The 15,304-nt window shown below is 45.6% G+C and overlaps 1 protein-coding gene across 1 annotated transcript in view; it reads left to right on the top strand.

The window, feature by feature from the left end:
* ANXA13 (annexin A13) overlaps positions 1–15,016 on the top strand; it is a 23,244-nt gene extending 8,228 nt beyond the window's left edge. The window contains exons 5-11 of the mRNA XM_023530988.1: positions 1,330–1,363; positions 1,470–1,549; positions 3,206–3,274; positions 3,675–3,776; positions 8,383–8,458; positions 11,855–11,967; positions 14,436–15,016. Coding sequence (XP_023386756.1) covers positions 1,330–1,363; positions 1,470–1,549; positions 3,206–3,274; positions 3,675–3,776; positions 8,383–8,458; positions 11,855–11,967; positions 14,436–14,555 — 594 coding nt within the window. The 3' untranslated portion in view covers positions 14,556–15,016. The remainder of the gene's footprint in view (positions 1–1,329; positions 1,364–1,469; positions 1,550–3,205; positions 3,275–3,674; positions 3,777–8,382; positions 8,459–11,854; positions 11,968–14,435) is intronic.
* Positions 15,017–15,304: the final 288 nt, after the last annotated feature.

Genomic DNA, 15,304 nt, shown 5'->3' with positions numbered 1-15,304 from the left:
AGACTGCTTTTCTTCCCACGAGACAATAGAAACCCTCCATTTCCAGGAGGTTTAGTTTAGGATTGTGCCTTACAGGAGGATTAGCAAAGGAGGGTGGCATCGGTTCAGTCCAACAGCCACCGAACTTTCCCTACTCAGCATTCCCACCTTTTCCAGATGCACCACAGCCCCAGAGAAGGAACATTCGATATGGGGCAACTGGCAGCCTGCCTTGGCAAGAAGGTTAATATGATCATGATTTTTCTAATCTTATTTGACCACATGCTGTTCCCCCTCAGCCTAGTTTCTCTCAGGTCCTGGACTCAACAACAAGGAAAACCCTTTATTTTCAATCAAATAGATCTGACAGTAAAAAGAAGAAAAACAGAGACAGAGAGAGCATGTCGCAGGTTCAGGCAAATCCCGGTGGTGGGATGGAAGGCGAAGAAAGGAGGAGAAGCTACACAGACACAGGTGTCAGCTGTCACCTCCCTCCCACAGCCCTCTCAACCCCCAAAGCACACAGCCCGGCTCCACACTCTATCGCCCGTCACTGACTTTCACTTCAAACAGGCTGCAGGTGACGCTCTGGGGAAACACCTGCTGGTTCACACTGCCGGTTCAGGTGTAAACGGAGGCAGCTCCTGAGTGGGCCACTTGGCACCAGTCATTGATATACAAAGCAATTCTTCCCAGGACACGCCCTACAGAGAAACATACACGTCTGCTCCAGCAAACCGTTTCCTGAATGAAGCCTTGTTTGAAGTAGAGAAAAACTGGAAACCTATGTCCATCCAGTGGAGACTGGCTAAATAAACCGTGGCCTATTGTAGGATGGGACATTTTGTATCCATTTAAAAAAACACCAGGTGACTAATTATGTATAAGCATAGCTGGATTTCGAAGACATATGATTGAGTGAAAAAATAAGTCAAAGAACAATGTGTACAGTACTGTTTACGCACGCATACAAAATAATTCTATACATTTCCAATAGCATACATGTGTGCACGAATCAGAGAAAAATATTTGCGAAGGTATGCACTGAACGCAGGCTACCTGGGTGGGGCTGGGGCGAGGAGGTACTGGAAGAAAATGTTAGATTAGCTGTAATGTTTTCACCTCTAACTAAGGAGAATGTATGCACACCTTACCTGCGTTGGTCATGTTGGAAATGTTGGCACTGAAGGGCCCCTTCTCACCTCCAGGGGTGGTCCTCTCTGGAGGAAGTCATGAAAGAAAGCATCCTGTGCCCAGAGACAGGCCCTTGACTCTTCCTTCTGTGTACCTCTCCATATCTTATGGCGTAACTCACCCTGGAGAATTGATTTACTTTATTACCTTTTCTAGGAAATCATCGCCATTAAAGAAGCCTACCAAAGACGTAAGTGACCTTTTGTTCTGACTTTGGATAAAGAATGTTCTTTTCAAAGTACCTCTGGGAAACTAAATTGTCTGCTTTCTGCCTTCCTTTTTCCCCTCTTCAAAAGTATTTGACAGGAGCCTTCAATCAGATATCAAAGATGACACAAATGGAAACCTAAAAAAAATCCTGGTGTCTCTGCTACAGGTAAGAGTGAAGAGGTCTCACCTCTTTTATGATCTTGGGGAAACAGCACTAGGCAACACGGTGCTATGATGGAAAAAGCCAGATAGACAGTAAACATTTCCTGCTTTGATTAAAAATGTTACTGAGAGATCATCAGCCCTGTCAGCTCTGTCAGCCCGGCCTTTGTGAAATCATTCATTCGGGACTTCTCTCATAATAATTATTCGCCTACTCATTTGCAGTTTATAATCCCTTTTTGTTCATGAATTATCTCATTAAACATCACCACCTCATTTTGCCAGTGAGGAGATTCAAGCCTGGAGAGGATGGATAACCTGCCTACGTTTACACACACTAAGACACAGCCCAGGAGCCAGAACCAGGCCATCTGACCCCAAGCTCTACACTTACTTCCCGGATCCCCCCAAGTCTCGGCCTGTAAAAGCCACTGCAGGGAGCTCGTCCAGCAAAGCGGGGCTTTCGAGACACAGCTCTCGGGCCTCCAGCAAGATAGCATCTGTACTCTCGTTGACACATCCATCTTTAATAGCTTGGGTGCACTTCCTCTGGTTCATTTCTCTCGGTGTGAACAGACTGACAGCAGAGAACACGCAGCCTTACGCTGTAGTAGGGAGAGTATGTAAGTGTTCTTCTCCTGCTGTATGACAAAATGCCACAAACTTAGCAACTCCAAACAACACAGGTCTATGATCTCATGGTTTCTACAGGTCAGGAGTCTTCCTACAGGTTAGCCGAGTCCTTGGCTCAGAGTCTCATGAGGCTGAAATCAAGGTCTTGGCTGGGGCTGCCATTCCATCTGAGGACCTGGGTCCTCTTCCAACCTCATTGGTCATGGGCAGGGTTGGGTTCCCTGGGGCTCTATGACCGATGTCCCTGCTTTCTTGCTGGCTGTCAACCAGAGACTGCTATCAGCATTTAAAGGTCATCCTCAGTTCCCTGTCACGTGCCCCCCAGACAGTTCAAAGCATGGCTGTTTGGTTTCGTTCAGGCCAGCAGGCGCTCATCTCTCTGATGCCTTCCATCTCTGACCTTTTAAGAGCTCACTTGATTGGGCAGGACCCACCCAGGGTGATATCCCTTTTGATGAACTCCACTGATTACGGACCTTAATCACATCCGCAAACATCCCCTTTGCCATATTCACACAACATAATCACAGGAGTTATATCTCTTCGTATTCACATGTCTTGCCCACACTCAAGAGAAGGGAATTATATAAGGGTGGGGAACATTGGGGTCATCTTAAAATTCTGCCTGACACAAAGGGCTTGGGTTAGACTTCAAGACCAACCCAACGTTCGGGGTTCTTCATGATGGGGACCCTGAGCGCTGGAGTTTGATATTCTAGAAGGTAGACTGGGACCTTCCTATTTAACTGACTCTAGGAGACACCGTGATGTTGCTTTCAGCCTGCTTAGAGGTCAGCAGGGTTTGTGAGTGACCTTGGTTTCTACAAAAAAAAAAAGAACGATAAAAACAAGTGTTGTCACAGAAGCTGCTCTGTTTATCAGTTGTGCCCAAAAGATGGCAGCAAAGAGCAGTGTTGCCACTTGGGCGGGCTCACTCTGAAATCACCCCAGCTCTTCAGGCTTTCTCTTTTTGTTTTCTGTGGTCCAGCAGAAACTCGGGTTTATAACAATGTGTCGCTTTTTCTAGGCTAATCGTGACGAAGGCGATAACGTGGACAAAGATCTAGCTGGTCAGGATGCCAGGGACCTGCATGACGTAAGTGCGCAGGCGTGCCAGTCTCGGCAAAATCTTTTTTTAAAAAATGTCTTAGTGTGATTTTCAACACATGTTTATTTATCTTATGCAAATGGGAGTCACTCGGGAAATAAGTATGTATAGTCTTTAAAATGTTTATCATAGATACAGTCTTCACGAACCTGAAAGAATTACTCCTGTTCTTATCTTCCTATGGGGTTAACCACCTCAGATCCGTTTTGTAATAAGGGAGGGTATAAATGATATGAATAAATATGTGAAGTTTAAAGTGTTTAGTCAATCAGTTTGGCTTCTATTCAGTGCCTGTGTTATCATTTCCCATAAGTGAGGCCCGGTCACAGCACTATAGTCAGCCTTTTCGCAAAAGGTTTTTTCCAAATGTTTGCATTTGACCTCCAAGGCAGGGGAAGGCCGCTGGGGAACCGATGAACTTGCCTTTAACGAAGTCCTGGCCAAGAGGAGCCACAAGCAGTTACAAGCCACCTTTCAAGCCTATCAGATTGTGAGTAATCAAGGGCCAGGGCAAGGGATTCCCACTGAAACTGTGTCTTAAAGTCTTTCCAAAAGGAGCCACAACCTGGGATAGGGCGCGAGGGCGGTTCTTTTACAGCAACGGCTCTCGATCAAGAGTCATTTTGTTCCCCCTCCCGCCAGGGGTATTGGATACTGTCCGGAAACATTTGGAGTTGTCCCATTGTGTGGTACTGGCATCTTGCAGGTGGACGCCAGGGTGCTGCTAAAGATCTAACAATGCACAGGACAGACCCCACAATCTGTCCCCAAAAGGAGTGCCAAGGGTGGGAAACACCGCTTTCCAACAGAAACTAGGAAAGCAGAGCCGTGTCAAGTTTACGAGCGAAGCCCTAGAGTTAGAGGGCCCAGGTTCAAATCCTGATTCAAATCCTGGCACGTGATCTAACCTCTCTATCCTCATCTGCAAAACAGAGACCATGATCGTCATCCTCATCACACCCTCATGGGGTTATTTTAAGAGCTATATAAGATAAATGTGAAAGGCGGAGGGCAGTAGCTGGTGCGTGGTAAGCGTACAAGTGTTCGCTATTATTACTATTCCAATTTACAGTCAGGCTAACAGTGCTTACCACTCCCAAGATGTATGCGATATACCTCAGAGCTACACTCTTGAAAAGGTGTGTATAAATTACTTTTATACGATTACTTTTTAATGTAACGATAATTTTAAGCCAACAAGGTGAGTTAGCTTATTTCGAGGGTCTCAGTTGTGAGTCTTTCCCTGAAAATCAGTCTTTAATTGCAAGAAGCCTTTTGTAGAGTATCAGATTTTTTTTTTTTTTTAGTCTCCTATTTTATATTTGTGGACTGTTTTTAACTATTCAAAGCACTTCTGTGCCCTGTATCTCATTTGAATTTCACAACAATACTGTAACTATAATGTAGGCTGAACAGCCACTGCTACCCACAACTGCTGGACAAGGAAAGCCTGTTATGAGTAAGGAACCATCTGTAACTTATCAGGACCACACAGCAAGTCAGTAGCAGAAAGTGGATGAGAACTCCAAGATTCTGCAGCCCGAGCTCCTACCTCAGCTGGAGCTGGCCGCTCCTCACTCAAAAGAGCTTTTCCTATGTGTTGCCAGCAGATGAAAAGACAATAAAGCTTTGGAATTTTATCATTACTGTATATAAGCCTTTAGGGGCCATGGCTTTCAAATCATGCCCAGAGTCATGATCAAAGGCAGCTGATCCTGCACTCCCCTGGCCTCTGCACCCAGAGCTATATAGACTGAGCTGAAAGACATCTCCGTGACCTAGACCTCCTTCCCACATGATTGGGGCTGTGGATGGAGGTTCTGGGGATGGCTGTCATTGGTGATGGCTATAGAAACACACATACATGTGAGCCTGTGTGTGTGTACATGATACCTAAGAATACTCTCTAGGCCAATCTCTGTCAATATGAATCCCGTAACAGCAGCATCGGTATCACTGGAGAACATGTTAAAAATGAGAATTCTCAGTCCCCACCTGGACCTACTGAGTCACATTCCCCGGAATTAGAGTCCTACAGTCTGTGTTTTAACAAATCTTCCAGATTCTGATGCATGTTAAATTTAAAGAATTCTGTCCTAGGCTACTAGCTGTATGACCTTGGGCAAGTTTTTAAGGGTTCTGTACTTCAGTCTCCCCAATCATAAAATAGGGATAATAATAGTACATACTTCATAAGGTTGTAAGGATTAAATGAATTAACAGAAGTAAAGCACTGAGTACCTAGCACACAGCAGGTGCTCAATAAACATTAACAGTTGTTAGGAGTCTCCCTGTGTGAACCAACAGAGTCAAAAACCAGAGCTAAAGCTCAAATGGATGATAAGATTATCCATTGATTTTATGATTCTTGCATGAACCAGCTAGAAAATGCTACCTATTCATCTATTTCAGAAACCTTCCTGACACATCATTCACCTTGATCTTTATCATTGATTTTTAGAGTTCACCCTGGTCTTAGGACCCTGGTCCCACAAATTTTCTTACGGTCTCTGGCTGAAAGCACTAAGATGTTGGTGTCAGGTCGGTGGAGCATATTATATGGCACAGGTTGTCCTAACATAGCATTGAATGGTAATTTTTGGTTAAAAAAAAAGCTCAGGTATTTGCCTTTATTGGCCCTCTAAATCAGAATCTATTTTTTATTTTAATTTTATGTTTTTCAATTACAGTTGACATTCAATGTGATATTAGTTTCAGGTGTACAGCACCGTGGTTCGACATTTGTATAACTCACAAAGTGATCCCCAGCAAGTCCAGTACTCACCTGGCACCATTCATAGTTATTACGATGCTGTGGGCTATATTCCCTATGCTGTCCTTCACATCCCCATGACTGTTTTGTAACTGCCAAACTGTGCTTCTTCATCCCTTCACCTTCTTTACCCAGCGCCCCAACGCCCCTCCCACCTGGCAACCATCAGTTCATTCTCTGAATCTACGAGTCTGTTGCTGTTTTGTTTCTTTGCTGATTTTGTATTTTAGAGTCCACATGTAAGTGAAATTGTATGGTAGTTGTCTTTCTCTGTCTGACTTATTTCATACAAAGAATACTACTCGGCCATAAAAAAGGTTTATCTACTTACAAAGCTGAAATAAGTTCCCCAAACAGGGCTTAATATAAACCATAGGTAAACATACCCACAGCTGAGGCTCACTGCCTCCCCACCACACCCTCCCTCCTTCTCCCCTCCCCTTTAAGCATTCCTTAAACCTATTCCAGAGTCTTTAGCCCTTTAATTGCTGTAGCCAAAACCAGTGGATAGGATTCTGCTGTGGGCATGTTGTCGATCGAGGAGAATCGGTTATAAAAGAAAGAAATGTCTCGCTTATTCTTCTAATAATCTCCCTATCTGATTAACTAGAAGGCTTTGAGGCTTGTCTGGAATTCACCCTGGCAACGTGTTTTTGTACTGAGAACAAAAACTTGGTTCTGCCCCAAAAGCCCCCTAAGAATTAAGTGTTCCAGTAAGTGAAAAAGCATGCCATTTGCAAAGGAGAGTTGCAATCACTTGAGCCAGTCAATTGTTTTTCATCTGTGTTTCATGAAGCCCCTGGTGGTGCCTTGGTAGCTACCAGGAGGTGGTTGGGGGCAGGAGGCGGGTAGAGAAGGAGGGGCGATGCCATCTCATTGTATTGTGTGACTAGCACCCCCTGTAGTTGTGCTATTCACAAAGTTGTGCAAAAAAGAGACCCTGTGAGGGCAGAAGCCTGGCATTACTGCCTAGGGCTAGGGTTCGGATGCTGTCTCCTGCATCCCCGGAATCGTGCTGCTTTTTTGCTTTTATCTGAGATGCTACAGAAAATTGAAAAGCACTGTTCTGGCCCAGTATTAACAACAGAAACAGAAAGAGGTTTAATGTGAGGATTTTTTTTTTTTTTTTTTTTAGTAACACAGACCTGTGTGAATACAATGTCCTCTTGAAATGCAATCTCAGTCTACAGAACAAGAACCCTATTCATGGGGAAATGATACCAGTCCCTTCCAAAATACCAGCTCCCATATCAAATTTACAAAAGGCTGTGAACAGCAAAGACAGGGATAGGACTGAAAGCCCCCGACCCAATCCCCTTCTAGCCCATTACACACACCAGGCCTCTAGATATGCAAAGCGGGACGAGGCGATCAAGAATCTGGACCCTCCCCCACACCTACTGTGCTTGCATTGCAAAGAATAGTTTGTTAATTTGTGTTTTCAGAATAAATGACATAAACTCCACTGGCATGTCCTCAAAGGCCCGAATTATTTACTGAATTGTACTCGTGTTAGTTTCTAAGAGAGATGTTTCAGTCTTTCTAATGCTTAACCGCCTTTCCCAAACCCAACAAAAAGTTCTTTCTCTTTTTTTGCCCTGCCCCGAGTGTGGCCCAGGCGGTACTTGCATTAAGCATAGTCACGATTTACTCTGAACTTCATCTTCTGTAAATATTTGGAAAGAAACCTAATGCGTAATGCTGTGCAGAGATATGCAAGCCGGTGGTGACTGTAGGATCATTTGGAATCACCCCAGAGGGAAGGAAAGTGGCATTTTGACCTGGTCAGCCCCCTGCCACCAGCCCATGAGCCCGACTCTACCAGAAACATTAGACAGGTCCTTACCGTGAACTTTGCAGCCACTGCTTCCTTCACCCAGAATGTAGGAGACTGAGTCTCCAGTCCCGGGACAAAGGAGACAAGGAAGGTATAAGGAAGCTGATCATAACCACAGCCTCCTAGAAAATTAGAAATGGAAAGAATTTTTAAAAACACATAGGAAACACAAGTATCATATAAACATAAAGAAGTATCGACACAGCGTATGTTCGTTTTCTTCCATCCCCTGATTTTACAGAGGAGGAAGCTAAGGCTGAGCGTGTGGTCCTGACTGGGTCAAATCTGGACTAACCCCTCAGCCATGAGAGCCCCCCGCTCAGATGGGGGGCAACCACCCTCAGCCCTGCAAGGCATGAGGCCAGACAGGAGTGCCTTAAGGCCAGGTGCCCAAATCTGGAAGAGTTTAGTGATTTTTATGGAGGAAGAACCCCAAGTGCACCAAAAGCAAAACAACGGACTAACGGCTGGACTTTGTCTCTCCAGCTCGTGGGTAAAGATATCGAGGAGGCCATCGAAGCAGAAACGTCGGGAGATCTGCAGACGGCCTACTTAACTCTCGGTAAACCAAAGCCAGGAGTGTCCCTGCTCAGGCTGGGCACCCTAAAACAGGACTCGGAGACGGAGGTTTGGGTGCAGGATGCTTTCATAGAACAGTTTTGGGAACAACACATCTGAGCGGCATTGGGCAAGGGAGAGGATGAATGGGATGCAGTTGCAACAGGATCTTTGCTGGTCTCCAAGAAGCCCTGAAGCCAGGCTGTGCCGAGTGGAGGCACGGAGCCGGGTCTTTGCAGCCCACATAGGGCAGTCGGAGGGCTGTACCCCGGGAGCCTTTGTAACCTTGGGTAAAGCTGCTCCCTCCTTGGAGGGTGATTCTGGGAAGGGACTCAGTGAGCAGCCAGCAGGCCACACTTGGACTGGGTGCCTCAGTCCTGAAGAGGTCATCGGGGCATGCACCATGGCATCCTCTACAGTCCCACTAAGCTCACGGGTCCCTGAGAGTAGCTGTCAACTGTTGCTAGCCTTAGGGGAGCAGTGTATGGCTCATGTGACACCCACTCTAAAGTACCCAGGTTCTGGATCCATGAACTAGTTTCTGCACACGCCCGATGGCTCAAGGCTGTCCTTTTGTATTTGGTTCCCTTCAATATTTAGAATGAATGAGGTTCGTTTAGAAAGAGATGGGAAGGAGACCAGATCTCCGCTGTGCCAAGCAAACACCAGGACCTCTCCAGGTGTTGCCCACAGGCAGGAAATAGCAGGGAGATGGGCACGGGGCCGGGTCTGGCAGGCTCCCTTTTCCTTTGGCAAGCCCTGGAATGAAGGCATTGTCCATTGTCCGCACTCCTGTGGTGAGGAGTCCAGGGCACCATCCCAAATGGCACAAGAAATGGAGAGACACAACCCCCAAAGAAGAGGAAGAGCTGAAAAGGCAGCCCTGGAAGTTAAAAAATGTGCTCTAGCTGCCAAACATTTTTTTTTTTTTTTTTTTTTTTTTTTTTGGTGGGTTTTTTTTTTTTTTGGAACAGTATCAGCAATTGAGTTTTTAAAAATCCATCCTCATTTTGCATTCAAATTAGCAGGACTTCTATCATGATGTGCAGAGGCTTAAGCATCCCTGACCCACGCTGGAGACACATAGACAACTGTCCTTAGGGCTAAAAGGATGAGTGTCTGAAGTAAATGGAGAAATCTATTCATGGCCCTGCTCAGAGGCTCCAAACACTCCCTGTGCTTACAGTGCAGAGAATTGGGAAGACAGAAGAGTTCAGCCAGAAGAGTAATATTAATCTTTATTAATATTAATTATTAATGGTACTAAAGCCATTCCATTCTTTAACATTTACTCAGCACCTGACTGGGCCAGGGGTTGTGCTAGGTGTGGGATTCAGAGGTAAATAGGTTCGGTTCCTGCTCTTGGAAAGCTTCAAGCCTGTGGCAGATACACAGGAATCAACAGAGTAGGCGACAGTCATGACAAAAACAGAAACAGCCAGAGCCAGGAGGGTCCAGAGGAAGGAGAGACGCAGTCCCTACAGTTGGGGACCCTGAACTGCCGAACTCAAGTGGACTCCAGTGGTAGCACACATAAAAGCGAATAGGAAGACCTTGAGAATAAACCACACGGAGAGGAGACATGACTTCATGACTCTATTTTCTAGACAGCCCCCCTCCTACTCCCACCTAACTCATAAAGATGCCGGTTTGTGGCTAAAACCAAGGAGAAAGGGTTAGGAGACCAAACGGCGCCCACCACTTGCAGCCTCTGAAGCCGCATTTCTCGAAGTGGGGTCCTTGGACCGCTGCATCAGAATCATCTATTGGGGGGCCGTGTGAAAATACCATTTCCTGAGCCCCACTGCTGGTTACCCACTTAGAATCTCCATGAATGGAGACTGGAAGCCACACTTTTCCAGGATCCCCTAAGCGATTGGAGTTGGAGAACCCCTGTCTGAACTAAAGAGAGCAATGGACAGAGACTAGGACCTGGCTGCCCTGCCTTCCACGCCCCACCTTTATGCCCAAATCTTCCCCAGCTAGCCCCACCCAAACGTCTGAGGGGTTCCTGCTGTTGCTAAAAAGAAAGGGTATTCACCAGGCATAAATTGTATACAGTAGGAACATCAGGGGAGAAGACACCTATTTGGTTCGGAGCACAGAGACCTAGGCAGACAGTCATTTCAGCATCAGTAAGATGCTGAAGGCACGGAAGAGGGCCTTCAGGAAAACCTTGTGATGTCACCAGCTCAGAACATCTGGGGATCACAGTGAGTCCAAAATATGTTACTCCTCAAACTGACGGGTTCCCCCCACAACCTCCACCAATTCAGCAGCTTTGGGGCTGTTCTCAGGCTGAAGGGGTCAGACACCTGGGTCTGTCTGGGTTTTGTTTTTCTGCTGACCCTCTGGTGGTTGTGAGGAGACAGACTCGCAACCTAGACTCTGCCTCCCTCAATCTGTCTCCCAACCTTCATCGTGAACAACAATTAAATGGGCAATTACCTAGAAAACAGGAGTTTCCCTCACAGGACATATTAAGGCTGTGTTTTCCACGACTGTGATGAATTAACTACTTGTTATTAGTCACTAACATCAAAAATTGTGAAGTGTTCTAGATAAATGTCAACAACCTAAAGAGTAAATGGTTCATTCCCCCCAAAAGTGTTATCAATATGGACCCATATGAGACCGGGAGCAGGGGGAGAGGGAAAGAATGGCTGATCCCCACGAGCAGAGATGTACCCTGTCTCCTGGCTGGTGAGTGGAAACCACGCTTCATTAATTCGTGGATTAGATCGAGGCTGGCAGGCAGAGGGAGGGCCGGAAAAGAGAAACGAGCAGCCTTGTAGGAAGGCGATCTGTAGCCAGGATCAAACACTTCGTCCAGCTCGCACCCCAGATCACAAACTAAGTGTGGGGAACTTGGACAAGACCCAGAGGTGAGGCTCCCAAAACAAACCCAGTGAGGAAAACAAAGGAGAGGAAGGTAGTTTAGCACAGGAGAGCAGGCCACAGTCCAAGCGAGCGAATTTTCGAGATTATGAGGTTTTATTACAGCGAGCTTGCCGGCCAGTCTGTCTCCTCTCTGGACCTGCCTCCAGCATTGGAGGTTTTGTTTATATGTGAAAGTTATTTCTGCTGGTGAGAATCATGAACTTTGCAGGGAGACCTTTGCAGAAGACGGCCACGTGGCCTTCGGGGAACAGGAAAGGGTCTTATTTGTCGGAAGGGGTTTGAACTTGGTTCTGGTGGAAGAATCCAGGTGTCCTGGATCCTCCAGAACCCATGACACAACATTGTGAAGCCCGCCCCTTCCGAACACCAGCCTCACAATCCAGTCAGCTCCACGGGCCGCGAGGTGACACTCAGAGCCATCTCTGTTCCTTCAAAAGGTGTCCTTGGTATTCAATAAAACATGACGGGCTCACACTCCTTTTTCCTTTGTCCTGCCCAGTGAGGTGTGCCCGGGACCAGGAAGGCTACTTTGCTGACCGTCTGTACAAGTCCATGACAGGAGCGGGGACCGACGAGGAGACGCTAATTCACATCTTTGTGACCAGGGCCGAGGTAAGACACACTCGACTCCAAAGCGGCGGGCGGCAGACTCTTTTTACCACCACAGTTGTCATCGACGAAGAGTTTTTTATTTACAGAAAAAGTAAAACAGAGATGGCTTTTACCTTTCCAGACTTTGTGGACGACCCTGTGCTATGCTTCAACCTGTTTCTTTTTGTAAAAATATGACGAGCACTGCTTCTATTTTTGTCATCTGTGGCTCCAGAAGGCTTGTGACAGTGTGCAAAAGGGACCTGTGCTGCCCTTCTGGGTAGCGCAGCTACGTTCACTTCCATCTTAAGGAAGACGAAACAGAGACCCTGAAAGTTTAGCGACTGACTAGGTCACTGAGCAACAGAGACAATAAGCAAACAATTTCCTCACTCCTGAGCTGGGCCTTTATTTAATTAAACGCACCTCAGAAGCATAATTTTGCACAAGACACGTATCGGCACAAGACAATGTTTCTCAGCCTCTTTTCGATGACAGATCATCCCCACTAAGGAGGTTTTTGGACTTAATTTTTTCCTAATCACTATCCCACCCTCAAGAAATTAACCCCACAGATATACCACATATCTGTTTATGTCCCATATGGTTACTTCTACACAAAAAGATTAAGATTTTTTTCTCTCTGTAAGAACCCATTTTTGCCCCGTTGAGAATGACATTGTCCCCTTTTTGAGAATGCATGAGGATAAGGAGGGGACAGGGAAGTGAGTCGCCAAAAGCTTGGGAGCAGCTGCCAAGAGTCATAGCAAATGCTCTGGAATATAGAACTATGCATAGAAGAAATTACAAAAGAAAGGGGACATGGCATTTTGTCCACAGCAGGAGAAGCCTTGGAGAACGAAGTGCAACGGAGCACTTGAAAACCACAGACATCTTCCCTCCGAAAATTGTTAAATGAAAGAGAAAAGATACCAGCCCAAATGCTGGCCCGCGACTTTTGACAAATAATACTGAACATCTAACACTGTTTTTAAATATAACTTAGCAACAAGCCTGTTCTTTTGTTTTTATTCCTATTCCTGGAATTGCTCCTCCCCCTCTTTCTCCTCCTCCTCCACTATTCATATATGTCTCTCTCTCCTCCCTCTTTCCCTTCCCCAGTATCTCTGCCATCCTTCTGCTGTCCTCATTCTCTGCTCCTTGGCTCCGAATCTCTCTCTTTCCCTTATCCCTCCAGGTCTCTGACTTCTCTGTCTCTCTGTCTCTTAGTAACTCAACCCCCAACCAAAGGCTTAAGGTGCTCAAAGCATCAGATTGGCAAAAAGCAGGGCAGGGATTCTAAAAGACCGCAAGGGATGGATGGGTCTAGAGGGCTCCTCGGGGCTCCGTGTTCACTCCACATGGGCCATGGCGTATTTATTCCAAGAGGCTCTGCCCATCTCAGTACTGACCGCGTGTCCTGGGTCATCTCCACCTGAGGGCCATTCCCTCAGAATGTGTCAGGCCCAGGCAGACGTAGTTGGCCTGAACCTGTAATCCTTCAAAGCCACATAAAGCTAGAACACAACCTCAGTGTACCCCACCCCCACACTGAGCCCCCTCCACTCTGCCCCTCCCCCAGCCAAACAGCACACAAGCCGGGGAGCAAAGGGACAGACCCCTCTCTCTGCTGCTCAGAATCCACTTCGAACAACTCTTCACTCTCTCGTCTTTTCCTGTTCTCATGTTTTTCTCTCCTGTTCAGCTCTCTAATCAGGACAGGAGAAAAAAAAGAACCAAAAACTTGAGCGATGGTTCGTGGGTCTGTCTAGAAAGCAAGGTAGCGTTTATATTAAAAAATAAAGAAAAAACTACCACAAAACTCTCGGTTAAGGAAAGTACTGTGCTTCTTTCATGAGTACGTTCCATCTGGAATTATCTTTTTTTGTGTTGTGAAAAGTTTTTAGAGCAGAAGAAACTCTTAATTTGTTTTTCTTCTGAGTCTCCTCACTTCCAGCAGCTAGGTTTCTCAAGCTTTTAATAATTAGATTCAAAATAAGTCCTATAAATCAATATTCATTTGAATTTTGTTGATTAGCACTAATATCCTTGCTGATCAGGGTACGAGAAAAAAAAAAAAAGGCTTTATTTCGAATCTCTGTGTTTTTGTCCAGTCCTGCTACCTGAGCATGATTCGTTTTTAAATAAAAGGAAAATAATATTTTGCAACATATAAAAGTCATAGGAAATTCAAGTTTTAGTGTTCATAAAGTTTTACTGGAACAGACACACATGCGTGCACGTGCACACACACACCGCACGCACATCGCGCACACACACGCACACACACACCTCTGCAAACTTCGCGGAGCTTAATTCTGCTTTCCTTTTCTTTCATAAAATTGGAAGAATAGTAGCCCCTACTTCTAACAGTTGTTTGGAGGCATAAATGAGCAAACGAGAATGACAAGCTTAGGAGAGTGCCTGCCTGTGTTTATGGTGAACACGCTATAAATGTTGTCCCATTGCAGTTGTCATCTTTCCTACAGGTGGACCTTCAAGGGATCAAAGCAAAGTTCCAAGAGAAGTATCAGAAGTCTCTCTCTGACATGGTTCGCTCGGACACCTCTGGAGACTTCCAGAGACTGCTGGTGGCCCTCTTGCACTGAACAAGCCAGAGAGGAAGGAGAACAAGGGAGGAATCACCTTTGTCGAGAGCCCATTCCAAACCAGATTTGCAAATGCAACTCCAGCACAAAAAAACCTTCAAGAGTCCTGGTTTATTTTCTTGGCAGCTTGAGTAGTGCTGCCAGGCCAGGCTGTTTAAGTCAAACACTGTGGCCTCAAGACGCTTGGGCAGGTCACTTGAATGCTGGCTTAGCAAGTATCTGGGCTGCCTCTTAACTTTCTTTTAGTGTGGTGACTAAATGCTTTCTAAGCACAACGGAAATCAGTAGTTGATGAAAAACCATTTAGAAGAATATGTATTGAATAGGGTGTGTATGTTCTAGGTAAAGATTAAATGGTTAAGATACGGGGAAGACAAAATTAACTAATTCATTAGTTTTCCTTCTGTTATTCAATTTCAAAGCCTCAATGTTCATTAAAGTTGTGGATTATGCCTCCATCAGATGCTTTTCCAAAGACTGGGTTGATTAGTTTTGGCTCTTGTCCTGGAAATATATGACTTGTAAAATTCAAATATATTTGGGAAATGCAAAGTTATGTTTAGTAATAATCATCAAGGACAGTAATCAAGGTCAACAGCAAGGGAACAATTGACTTGTCTATGAGAAATACGACCAGAGGAAAAATTTACTAATCTGTTACCTGCTTAAGATGGTTTTTCTTCCTTCTGTAGACATTTGACCCACCTAAGTCTTCCATCTGGTCTTCAAATACAATTAGGCTGGGCACA

The sequence above is a fragment of the Pteropus vampyrus genome, unplaced genomic scaffold (genome assembly GCF_000151845.1).
Source record: "Pteropus vampyrus isolate Shadow unplaced genomic scaffold, Pvam_2.0 Scaffold59, whole genome shotgun sequence".
Taxonomy (NCBI): Eukaryota; Metazoa; Chordata; class Mammalia; order Chiroptera; family Pteropodidae; genus Pteropus; species Pteropus vampyrus.
This window is presented reverse-complemented; position numbering and strand designations above follow the sequence as displayed.